This window comes from Syngnathus scovelli, chromosome 22, assembly GCF_024217435.2.
Source record: "Syngnathus scovelli strain Florida chromosome 22, RoL_Ssco_1.2, whole genome shotgun sequence".
Lineage (NCBI taxonomy): Eukaryota > Metazoa > Chordata > Actinopteri > Syngnathiformes > Syngnathidae > Syngnathus > Syngnathus scovelli.
This window is the reverse complement of record NC_090868.1, coordinates 3,778,105-3,790,368: the sequence shown is the minus strand read 5'-3', so window position 1 is coordinate 3,790,368 and position 12,264 is coordinate 3,778,105. Positions and strand designations below refer to the sequence as shown.

The 12,264-nt window shown below is 43.6% G+C and overlaps 2 protein-coding genes across 4 annotated transcripts; both read right to left on the bottom strand.

Annotated features, from left to right (window-relative positions):
• Positions 1-963: 963 nt before the first annotated feature.
• phlda1 (pleckstrin homology-like domain, family A, member 1) lies at positions 964-3,980 on the bottom strand. Its single transcript, XM_049761674.2, has 2 exons — positions 3,166-3,980; positions 964-2,532 (listed from the first exon to the last, which is right to left on the bottom strand). Exon 1 carries the CDS (start codon positions 3,702-3,704, stop codon positions 3,207-3,209), a length of 498 nt encoding a protein of 165 aa, XP_049617631.1. The 5' UTR covers positions 3,705-3,980; the 3' UTR covers positions 964-2,532; positions 3,166-3,206.
• Positions 3,981-5,162: 1,182 nt separating this feature from the next.
• On the bottom strand, positions 5,163-11,911 carry nap1l1 (nucleosome assembly protein 1-like 1). Of its 3 annotated transcripts, XM_049761672.2 has the most exons (16): positions 11,747-11,911; positions 10,023-10,061; positions 9,653-9,741; positions 9,074-9,176; positions 8,852-8,993; positions 8,568-8,660; positions 8,277-8,405; positions 8,135-8,206; positions 7,913-8,052; positions 7,685-7,830; positions 7,566-7,585; positions 7,352-7,474; positions 7,244-7,276; positions 7,104-7,154; positions 6,498-6,534; positions 5,163-5,432 (listed from the first exon to the last, which is right to left on the bottom strand). In XM_049761672.2, the coding sequence occupies exons 2-15, from the start codon at positions 10,037-10,039 to the stop codon at positions 6,529-6,531; spliced, it is 1,164 nt and encodes a 387-aa protein (XP_049617629.1). In that variant the 5' UTR covers positions 10,040-10,061; positions 11,747-11,911; the 3' UTR covers positions 5,163-5,432; positions 6,498-6,528. The 3 variants fall into 3 exon arrangements, with proteins under 3 accessions (XP_049617629.1, XP_049617627.1, XP_049617628.1); XM_049761670.2 differs by lacking the exon at positions 6,498-6,534; XM_049761671.2 differs by lacking the exon at positions 6,498-6,534 and having other exon boundaries at positions 8,580-8,660.
• Between the last annotated feature and the right edge of the window lie 353 nt (positions 11,912-12,264).

The window sequence follows — 12,264 nt, the reverse complement described above, 5'->3', positions numbered from 1 at the left end:
AAAGGGGTTTTAAAAACATGAGTGCAGTACAGGCAAGAAAAAATCAATGGAATACTGAATGAGAATGTCAAAGCATCCATCCCGGGACATAATTCAGGATTACGTCACACAAAACGCGCTACTGAGATTTTATAAGAGCGATTCAGTCGTGTTTAGGAGCATTACGGAAGCGTCTTTGAGAAGTAATCCCGAATTACATCCATGGCGGCTCCTCTTACCTCACTGGCTCAAATCACAAAGTCGGCCGCGGCGAGGAATACGTCGGAGGTCAGCGCTCATGCCAAGAAACGCAAACCTGTCGACGACAGCTGTCGCTCCAAAGAGTCGATCAAAGGCGGGACCCCGCTGCCTCCGTTTTGAAATGAGTTGTCAACAACAGCACGGTGTCACTTAATGATCATGTCCTCTACTCATCTTATTTATTTTTTGCCTCCTCCAAGGACAAGTGCTGCAAAGGAATAAACCGGGTTAACAATTTCAACATAGTAAATGACATTATAAAAACAATACAGCGCTGCCAGATGAATTCAAACTTACTAAGTCTGACAACCAGAGCTTGAAATAGCAAAGCAGCCCCAGAACTGAACTAAGTTTGGGGGGGGGGGGGTTGTTGTGCTACCACGATGACACCAAAAAGCACTTAAACACAAATGGTGATGATTCAAGTCGGCAGTCGAGTATTAGAAGTGACAAGCTCGGCCAGCCGGCAGCCACGAAGCCTTCGCGTGTCACAAAAGATGTCGTCACCGCGTGCCACGTTTAATCGAATTAACCCGGATTCGTGAGGTTTTTGACACGACACACTGGTGGCGCTTTATCTGAGAGGCAGCAACTGGCAGAGAAACCCGATCCCCCGCACTACTTTTAAACTCGGAAATGAAGTGGGCTGCAAAAACATAAAAGCGGAGCGAGCGTTGACCTGAATGAACCAGCTAGGGGGAAAAAAAAGAAACATGAACGCGGTTTACCTCTTCATATTTTTTTTAATGGAATGTATCATTTGGAGGTATGAAAATATATTTGGAAGTAAAAGAAAATGGACGGGAGCAGAGAGGCAGGTCAGTGGGGTGCAGCGAAGGCGAGATAAAGGGCAGAACTGTTGCCCCGCGTGAGAGAGATGACAACAACGCTGAGGCATGTGTTAATTTGGCCGCTGTACACTCTTGAAAAGGGTTCACACGATCAACTGGGAAATCAACACATAGCCGCCTTGTGAAGTAAGACCGTTTGAAATTGCTGCCAATTATGACACACATCCCTAAATAACTTGAATAAGGGTTAATGCCTTGCACAAGGGTTTAAAAATTGTTTTGGACTAACTGGCAGTTGTGGACTGTTGAGGCTTTAAAACAAAGTTTTTATCAAAAATGGCAGAGGCGAGGCTCACAACCGGGTAAAACAGCTGGAGCGTGCTAAACAGTGACTCATATAGGCTCATAATATGATTATTTATACAAATTCAAGCTGTAGATACCATTTTAGGTCACAAAAATAAATGTGAATAGGGTATATTTAAAAATGTCTCCTGCGCTACCAGTGGAATATAATTCGTTGAAAACTATCATAACAATGGGACAATGAGTCACTGTGTCAAATAGTAAGCTCGTTTGTAGTTGTAAGATTTAAAATGAGCATATTAGTAATAGTTTAAAATGCCACAGCGAGCAATTTATAAACCCTTCATCCCGGCACCCAAAATAACTGCACTTGTTTGAAATATAAGCACAGAGTCCTCAAATAGAAAAATTATGAAAACGTGTCATAATATATTAGTAATTTAAAAACAGATAAAACACAAATTTGTCGGGGACGGTGTTGGTATAATGATGGGACAAGCGCTAGCGAGGTGCTAAACACACAAGAAAGTTAGTTAGCACCAGGCTAACGCTACAAATAATGATAAATATGAAATTGTTAACATATGAAAAGAATTAACTGAACTCACATTCCGCGTTTGACTCTTGTGAAGGGGCGTTTCGTCAGTTGAGCTAACATGCTACCTGCTCACGGACGAGCGCAGCCATATTGGATGTGACGGATGTTAATCAACAAAATGGCGGCGTTCGATCAGTTTCTCACAGCACCCCGACCACCACTCAACTCCCGTAACTTGAACATAATACTCATCAGTTCATTGTCGAACATCAGATTTAAGACTTCCACTCAGGCTACCGTGGCTAATTATCCCATTCATTTAAACAAGCAAAATTGCGTCTGAAAATGAATCTTTGGTTCGATGATGACGACCTACCTGCTAATAAGACAACCACAGTACAAATAAAGGCTTATTTCCAATAACAGACATCGCATTGCACACACTCATAGAAAAAAATATATACATGTCTAATAAATAACTGAACAGTCCACCGCACTTTGTTTTCTCACATGCTTTTTAGTTAGTCCATGAGTCTTTAGGGGAGGAAGTCCGTGAGGGGCTCCATGGCAACATGGGTGGTGGGGTGGGCTTGTCCTCGTGTTGATGCGACTATGGTGGGTGGGGAGTCGATATTTATCGCCCAGTGTCCAATTAACCTGTGGACAGAATAAATTAGACACATTGCTACAAATTAGACTGAATATTATGAAAACTATTAACCAGTCTGGACAAAAGGGTTCCCGAGGAAATTGTGGCGGGTGAGGTTGTTTTTAACCAATTTACTGGATGCATATTAGCTGTAATTAACTTTACGAACATGCAATTAAATTCCCAGTTTGGCAGCAATGTAACATGGAAAATGTTTAAAAGTGAAATTACATGTATGTACTGTAGGTGGCTGTATAGCAACACTAATAAAGGTAAATTGTTCTCGCGTGAAAACACCTGCACAGGTAAAAATATTATTGCATATCGTTTCAAATAAGTGCAATATTACGTTATAAATCTTTCTACAGTTTCGTCATTGAATTGACTGATACACATGAGAAAACCCAAGGAACTTTATGAATAGTTGTTTGGCTATCATTCTATATATACAGTAGCGTAGTGGGCCTAAGTGTTCATCATGTAAGATGTTTTTTTTTTTTTTTTTAAACCAAGTCATACACTACAAGTTAGGTCGTCGACAGCCAGGGAATCCTTAATCAAAGGTACCAGGACCAGATCCAATTCACACGGGGATTCCTCAAGTCGTCCCCAGACCCCCCCTCCCTTTTTTTTTTTCTTACCGCAAACGGCGCATGAATGTCCGCCTGACTTGCCGGGCAGGTCACGCAACGTTCGGCGAGCTCCGCAAGGTCTTGTGGCTCTGTCCGGGCATGTGCACGACGAGCAGCTGCTGCTTCTGCCGGGTGGACTTAACCGCAAGGATGGCCTGGCGGTTCTTGTACTGGACCATCTGCAGGGTGATCTCCGCGTTCCAGCCCTCGTCCTGCGGGCACCTGAAGTCGATCTCCTTCCCCTCGGACATGACCACGGTGAAGTAGACGTACTTGCCCTTGCGCTCCACGCAGTCCACGGTCTTCATGTTGGCGAAGTGGAGCTCCTTGACTTTGCCCGCGTCTTCTCCGCGGTGGTGGTGATGGTTGTGGTGCGGTTGCGGCGGTTGCTGCTGCTGCTGGAGGTGATGATCGTGCTGCTTGGGCGGCAGCAGCAGCACGCCGTCCTCGGTCAGGACGCACAGCTTCTTCTTCCACAGCTGGAGCAGGCCGTCGCTCCTCTTCTCCAGCACGCCTTCCTTGAACACCTTCCTGCCGTTTTCCAACATGCTCACTCCGAGCCTGCCACTTTTTTTTCCTTCCTGGGGAGAGGGCACAGACGCGGAGGTCTACCCCGGAGAAGATGAAGGCATACGTGACGGCTGGCCAGGTCGGTCGTAATGGAAGTGGAGGTTGGGTGGGCTTGCCTGGTTGCCTGAGACGGGCGGGGGAGGGGTCCGGAGATGAACCGCCCACACCACAAAGCGACCCAACCTACTACAAAATCAAACAAATAAAACTGGAGATACACGTGGACCACTTTAATAGCTACTTTGTTTGAGCAATGTCTTTAATTTAACAATTCTCCAAATAAAAGTGGTTAATTTCTTCAACCCTTACATAACTTGATAATTTATTTATAAGTACAAAAAATGGTAAATTATAAATTAGTTTCATTATAACCAATTATAAAATTCTGAACCTATATCCACCATAACAATTATCTTCTGTTCTATTGGAATATGACAAAAAAATTCAATTGATCTTCAATGCATTTTATTAAACACACTACATTATAGAATTATTTTAAATGTTTCCTTCTAGCATCATCCAAATGAAAACTTTAACAAAATAGTAATTTTTTGTGTTCAGTTCTATACGCTTATTTAAATCTCATTTTAGTTTGTGCGGCTCTTAATAAGGGCAACAGCGCCCTCTGCTGACTATAGGCTAAACTTTAGGTGCAATAAAATAATTCAAAACTTGTCATTTTGGTCATGTTTAACGGATTTAATCATGAACATACACATACAATAATTGAGTACATTATTTTTTTTTGTAGCATAGCGATTTGCCCAGACAACAGCTGCTGTCCAGGCAAAATTTGCCATTTTAGCAACGGAAATAGTTGCCCTCCTGGTTTTGTATATTGCTCCTGTGGCCTTTTAGGGGGTACACTAAAAACAGTGGGATGGATGAAGTACGGTAGAGAAGAGGGCCACATGAGGGGCAGGGAGGTTTTACTTGCCGCACATTCCCCTCGCTTTCATTCACAGTGATCAAAACGAGTTCTGTCGTCAGTAACTAGCGCTACAGGAGGCAAATGAGATGTAGAGTGCTACCAAGTGCCCAAAAAAAAAAAAGAGACCAGTTCGCTTGTTAAGTCCTAAGGGGGGGGCGACGCCTGAAGCACAAAATGGTGGACCCTTGTAGTTAGTTTCATACCCTGGTTTTTGTTAAATTCCTTGAGTGTTTCACCAATGGACCCCAATTGTGTTGTTTACTGGAATGTTTTGGTAGAGTAAGAACTGTACAGCCGAAGCGCTATATGAAGGATAAGGGGGGGGGGGGGGGGGAGTTTGATCTGGTTGCAATCACAGCTGTTGTCTAAGAGCAAATACCACAAAAAGACTTCACAAGAACTAGTTTAGCGGTGAAGATCATGCTTTTTTTTTATCCTTTCTAATGTACAGAGAAGAAAAAACAGGTCTAGTAAAATACTATATAACGAGCCACACGGCTCAAAGTATTGTTACCGTGTTTTTATTGAGGTTCTTTTGTAAAGAAAACCTTGAAACCTTCAAATTGTCTACCAAGAAAAATACAAAAACATTATAAGGCGGTAAGTTACTAGTTCTTTTTTTGTAATATATATATTTATATATGTACGTTTTCCCCCGGGTTGTTGTTTTTTTTTTTTTTTTTTAAATGAAGTTGTTAACAGTGCAGTTGGATCCTGGAGGCAGCGAGGCCACACTTCACTGAGACTTGCACTCAGCTGGAGAAGCCGCGTCCTTCTGCAAGAGACCAACAAGAACACGACATTGAGCAGAGGTACCAAAAAAAAAACTATTCCAAACAAAGCTAGTAAAAAAAAAAAAAAAAAAAGCCGAAAAGAAACTATTATTCCCTCGCCAAAATGTTAACTGCTTTGGGTTTAATGGAGTTCTTCTGTTTATTCCGCATAAAATATTCCCTTCAGTAAAAGCTTATTTTAATTGCTCCAGTTTAAATTAACTGAATTTGTGAGGACGGGGAATGACCCCAGAGGTCCACTCAAAAAGATTTTTAGTTGCGATTTATATAAAAGCCAGGAGATAGTGACACTTTTTTTTTTTATTTGACAAGACTATGTCGGCTTGTCTAAAAATACTCCACCTATTTCATTATTATATTAATGGCTTGAGTTTGTAGTGTGAATCTGACGGTAAATCTAATTTCAGGCTCCTGTACTTTGAGACACACGGGAGAGTGAATAGCACTCAAGTTGTGCAGTCGCGGCCAAATGGAAACGGGGTGTTGCAAAGCGTGCGTTGGCATTAATTAAAGTCTCATCACCGTGCGGATGGGGCAACCTTCCAGAGGTGATGGCAACTGCTCAGTGAGTTTTCCGTGGCCGTGTGCCATCCACACTGGAAATACATTGGAAGCTGCTCAACGTCTCCAGTGTTTAATCTGCAGCGACTATTTTTGGGGTGAGCTTTCAATTTATTATTTTCTGTGGTTCGAAGCGCTTTGCAGCTATCGGTGAGGATTAAAATTCAATGATGAAAATGGATCAACGATGTTTCAAAAGCACGCAGCCATCGACAGAAAAGCAAACAATGCTGGCAAAACAAAAATAAATAAATCAAAATGACTGGAACATGAACAGAAAAACTAGCTTCAACATACAGGTACAAATGCAGAGCGCACTATGGGTTAAACTTAACCAAAAAAAAACCAAACCAATGAGTTAGTGAGGGAGGGGGGGCACGGCAGCAAGACAGATGAAAATGAAGACAGCCATTTTTTTTTTTTTTAAAAAGGTGAAGGGTTGGGGTGGCGATGTAGTAAGCTGACAGTTGACAAGCTGTACCTACCGGGACAGGGTTATTTTTCTACTGTCACCACTTAAACCTAGTGAGGAAAAATTTAAAGAGGAGCTGACAAAGTATGCCAAAAAACGTGACCGATCACAGATGAAGACAACAATGATGGAAAAGGAGAATGCAAAAAAAAAAAAAAAAAAAAAAAAAAAACGGGCATCGTACAAGAGCAGCATGCCGGTTCATGTGGTGACGACCCAATTAGTGGATGTGGCAGTTTTCTGCTTTTAGCAAATCCGGCGATGAGGACAGTTGTGTTCAGAATAATAAAGTCAGGGTCAAAATCTAAAAGCAAATGTGCATTTTCACAGAATGCCTTTTAAAAAAAAATACAAAATAGAGCTGCTTGCCTCCTATTACTATTGTGAACACAACCAAAAAATGTTACGTGGTTAAAATTGTCGTTTTAGCCCAGGAGTCAAATTAAGATGACAAGCAATGAGATGCAGTATGGATTCTGACAAAAGCGGTGCTCAGTCGGCCAGAGGTTTGAATGTGCAATGGAGGGACGTTCAAACTCATGACCCCGGGGAAAGGTTTTTAAAAAGTGCAGCGATGTCGCAAGCGAGGAGCCGAGCGGTGCCGCGCGAGGGATCTCACCTTGGGATCGTAGTCGGGATCGTTCTCCTCGTCGGCTTCCTCCTCGCCTTCCTAAATGACACCGGCGGAAGAGCGGTTTTACCGGCCGTGCTGACTTAAACAATCTTGGCCGTTTTATTCCGTATCGTGTGCAGGCTCACCTCGTCGTCGGCCTCCTCCCCCTCCTCATCGTACTGCAATACATACATGGGTGTTACATCATTGCGTACTCAGTGGGAAAAAAAAAAAAAAAAAGATTGACTACTTACGTCGTCATCGTCATCCTCGATGGCCTCTCCCGTGAAGTATAACACGGCCCGGGGAACGATGCGCTCACGGATGAAGTGGCCGATCTCAAAGTCGGCCGTCAGGACTGCCTCGGAATCCTCATCCTGGAGAGAGATCGAGTGACACTCGTTGGCTGACAAGAGTATGGAGACAAATGTGGTTATTTTCTTTCTGGGAAAGCAACAAAACACTTACCAACTCTCCATTTTCAGGGACTACAAAAAAAAAAAGAAACAAGAGCATATGTGGTAAAAACAGTCCAAAAAAAAAAAAAAAAAAAAAATACGTTAATAGTATTCAATTTCTGAGCATACCGTCCGGTGGTGTGAAGAAATTAAAAAAGGAGTCGTTGGGGACTGTTTTGGTGACGGTCCGGACTGTGCCTCGGCCCTTGTGCTTCTGCTTCTTCTTGATGGTTTTCAACGTGACGTTCTTGCCCTTTGTCCAGTCGATCGTGGAACTGTCGTGGCAGAGTGACACAGCTTCAGTATTTAATCCATTCGACAAAACAAAATTATTCTCTGTGGACTTCACATACTCACCCCGTGCATGAAATGATTTCAGGTCCGTCAAAGGAGAAAGGATCGTTCTCGTCGGGCTCTGACCTCATTTTGTAGGTTTTCGTCAACACTGTGTTTGTGAAAAAGTCGTTGGGCTCAAAGTGGAACTCTAAACCGAAGCTCTGCGGAAAAAGAACGAAAAGGGCATGGTTAAATTTTTTTAGGGGGGGAATAAAAAAAACACTAACAGTTGGTATTACTTACCATGGGTTGCCCTGGGTCTGAGTATTTTACTTTGATATCTTGTAAATGTTTGAGGATGGGCTCGTCATGCTCCTGAGAAGACAACAGAGTGAGCCTAGCAGAAATTGGCCAGCAGGGGGAGACAAAGCACAGCCAGGCATACCTGCAGCATGTCACTGAGGAGGTCCACGTTTTTAAACACTGTTAACCAAAACTCCGGGATGCCTTTGGGGTCCTCCTTCTCCTCATCCTTCTTCTCTTCCTCTAGCTTAGCCTTCTCCTTCATCTCATCCTGCAGCAAGGGTGGACATTATTTTTTTTTACTGGGAGCACACCTTTGCTTACATTGAACCTCCCACATACCCACAGGCGGACGCAAGAGAAGAATATTATCAATGACTATGAGGGAGTGGGGGGTCCAAGGAAGTCATGCGAGCTTAGACGTCACCTGTACCTGCTTACTTACTGTCAGCTCTTCCTCCTCATCTGCTTTCCACTTGCATTCCTCATCCGTGGGCTCATAAGCTGCTTTGACAATGTCACTTCTCTGCAAAAAAAAAAATTCACAATTGTTTCTGCCGAGTCATGCTCATCACTTTTGAATGGATGACATAACGGTAGAGGAAGATCCAACTTATATGAAAATAATAAAACAAATAGTCAACAACTGGAAGTTCAAACATTTTTGCATTGTCCGTGAAATTATTGATAAAGACAAGATTACACATTTGAACTTACTTTGTCGAAGAGGGGCTGGTAAAGGGCGGCGTACTTTCTCTCCAGTTCGTGGACGTCCTCGTAGAACTTGGCCTCAATGTGGGCGCACTTCACCTGCAGATTCTTCAGGGCGTTGATGCGTCGCTTCACAACCTTTGGTAAACTAGACAAAAGATGGCGGCAAAATTAATTCGAGGCACTTAAGCAGCTTCCGAAGCAGACGCACCCCAAAATCCTTCTTACCTCTCGATGTACCCTGATGGTGAACCGTTGAGGCCGTCGAGGCCTTCCTGGAGCGCAGCCAGGATCTGTGGATTCTGCATAAGCTGCTCCGTCAGCTGACGAGCTGTGGGCACACGCAAACGCCATCGGTAAGTGAACAGACAGACTAATTAATTTCCATGGCAGTCTTTGGAAAGAACTAAATGGAGCACGAGCTAAGACCGACTTGGCGCCTGGCTGAAAAGGCAATTAAAATGTTCCCTTTTATTTAATAGTGTGAGCTACAATGCTTTCTGGAGTGTATTTAAAGCAAGTCGAGTAAACACAATCGAGCTCGCGGTTGTGTAACAGCATTTAAAGTAACAATATGGAGACATTTCGACATTGTATCTCGCTTTGTGTCCAAGGGACTAAGTGCCTCTGCCGTTGCCATGGCAACCCCGGATTGCTTTCGAAGTGGGCTAAAAGGGCCCAAACACCCCTTGTGTTGTTTCCACGCCTGTGCGGCGCTTCAATATGACTACAAAGATGTGAAAACATTTTTTAGGTCACCACTGGAGATGTAAGGATTCAAAAATAAATTCAAAAAAAAAAAAATACCTTTGCTTTTTGAATTTTCTACAGTTTCCTCCTCTTCCACTTCTTCCATATCTTCCATATCTGCCGGGTCAATCGTAGCTTGGTCTTTGCTGCTCGAGAGGTGGTGGTGGACACAAATAGCCATGTTGTTATTGCAAGTACTGAAACATGACACCATAATACGAGGATGCAGAATTATTCTACATAGCTTCACCATCTGTCATTTTATCTGTTCGCATGGAAACAAAGAGTCTTATCAAAATTGAAAACACTTGATGCTTATGATGTGTCCATCTGACATGACTTATTATGCATGTGGGCGTGGCTTCATATGTAAACTTCCTCATGCGGCAGCAAGAAAAAAAGCTGTCAAAGTTTGACAGGCACTCACTTGTCAACGTCTGCCATCTCAGCTGAGTTTCAAGCGATGCTTCAAAAGACAAAAAAGAAAAAACAATGAGTAAGACATAGTTGAATGACAAATGGGGCCATCCTGTGAATTATTCATGACCCCAGTCATTGTAGTCCCAAAGTCCATTGTGACAGCACACGGGAGGCGAGCTTATTTAAATGTGTCAACTGTGCTAACGTTTACAGAACTTTCCCGATCATCATTTAGATTTAGACGGCGTCTTTTAAATGTCACTCCTTCCCCAAACATTTAACGCAGGATGCAAGAGAAGGGAGAGAGCAGACTTCCCGGCTTTGTTGAACTCACAACGGTGGCCTGGGTTGTTCAATTGAGGCATCGAAAAAGGTCAAAAAAACAAAATGTGCCATTTACCTGCTAGCCTCTTGAGCAGCACTGCATGCACGCTAGCAGGAATGCTGCTATAATTGTAGCGTAGGTGGTGTGGGAAGCGAGGATGCAGACATTGTGCATGTGATACTCCCCCGTGTTATTGATGGGAAAAGTGCTTTGAAAAGCTTTTAGTAGACAGTGGGGCATCCATTTTTCTAATACGATAATGTGCAAAATGTGATTAGTGAGGCATTTGCAAATAGGGTGAGAGTCAAAAAAATGAGAAGAAATTGTGGATATTTTAACACTGAACGAGGGCAGGTTATCAGACAGGACAATTTATGGGATTTATTTCTGATTTATTGACATTAACACTTGCAACAAGCTACGAATTAGCATATATAATTGGTGAAATAAGCACTCATAATAAATGAACAATGAAGCCTTGCTAAAAATGTTTTTGCGTTGTTGTCACTCCGGTGATGTAATCCACAAAGATTGGATCGATTTTGTGGTTGTATTTTTCTTGATTTCCAAAAATGACAAGGGAATTTATTTTATTGGGGTGCTTCTACAGGAATGCCAAGTCGACTGGTCCCAAAAGCCCTTTCGCTGCTCCTGCCAGCGACCACGTGTTGCTTGCTCAAGTGGAGCAAACCTTTGCTGACTTACGGGGGGGGAGAAAATCTATCGGGTTAAAGTGCAGATCGAGACAATCATAGTCATCGATTGGGAACATACCCGCAAGCTGATTTAGGGGGAACGACAACCGGGCGGTGTCATGTCGCTGAACCGTGTTCATCCATACGAGCGACGAGGAGCTAACTTTAGCCACCGGCCTTGCCTTTTGCCCATTGTCGGGTGCCCATAGCCTGTTAGCTTAGCAGTACCGAGGGATGCATCGCTACTAAAACACCACGTAGACACTTATTTTATTTTTCGTGTCAGCGTGACATACTTTCAACCACCTTCCGCCATTATCAATTTACATCGTATGTCTTCCCGCCGTGTTATCGCGTTAGTTTACTTCATCCACGATTACCCCCCCCCCCCCGCCCGCCCCCATCAAAAAAATAAGGTCAACAACAAAATCTTGCAAAGCTTAAACACGGTGACATTTTGATATTCAGTCGTGAATAATTACAATGTTGGTCGTCATTATCGAATATGGCAGCGTGTCATCTAATCGAACCGTAACATATTATGGAGGAGACGCTCGGTCTCAATGGCTGCTGCTGTCTCACTCAACTAGCTTTAGCCGCCTACCCGCCACTGACGCCGCTTTAAATGTCCATTGTGGTTAAATACAGCTTCTCAAACGGTGACTTGAATAAGCCACCGCTGGTAGGAGAAACACGGACAACGTGGCTTACCGTAGCTATGTAGCCGGCGGCGGGTGCTGCTGGTGAGGCGGGCGCTGCGCAGTGAGTCGGTCCGAAGAGGGGAGGAGGAAAAAGACTCCGCTCGGATGGCGGTAAAAGAGGAGCGTGAGCCCGCCGCCTGCGCTCATATACATCTGACGTCATCACGTAAACGGGCAGTCGCCACGGTAACGCTGCAGGTGGGCGGGGTAATGATCGACCGACCACGCCCCCACAAGTTTCAACAAAACTAAAATTAAAAACTAAATAAAATTTTAAAAAATGCGACATCCTTATAGGTTCGGACACAGTAGAGTTTTTTTTAAAATTAGACAAATTAGGTCTTATTTGAAGTGGCTCGGGCATCTGGTAAGGATGCCTTCTAGGTCCCCTCCCTAGTGAGGTTTTTTTTTTTTTACGCACATCCCATCAGGAGGAAGCTCCAGGGATGAACCTGGAGAAACTGGATTGGGAACACCTTAGAAGAGCAGGACAAAGTGGCTGGGGAGAAGTCTGGGCGATCCTGCAAA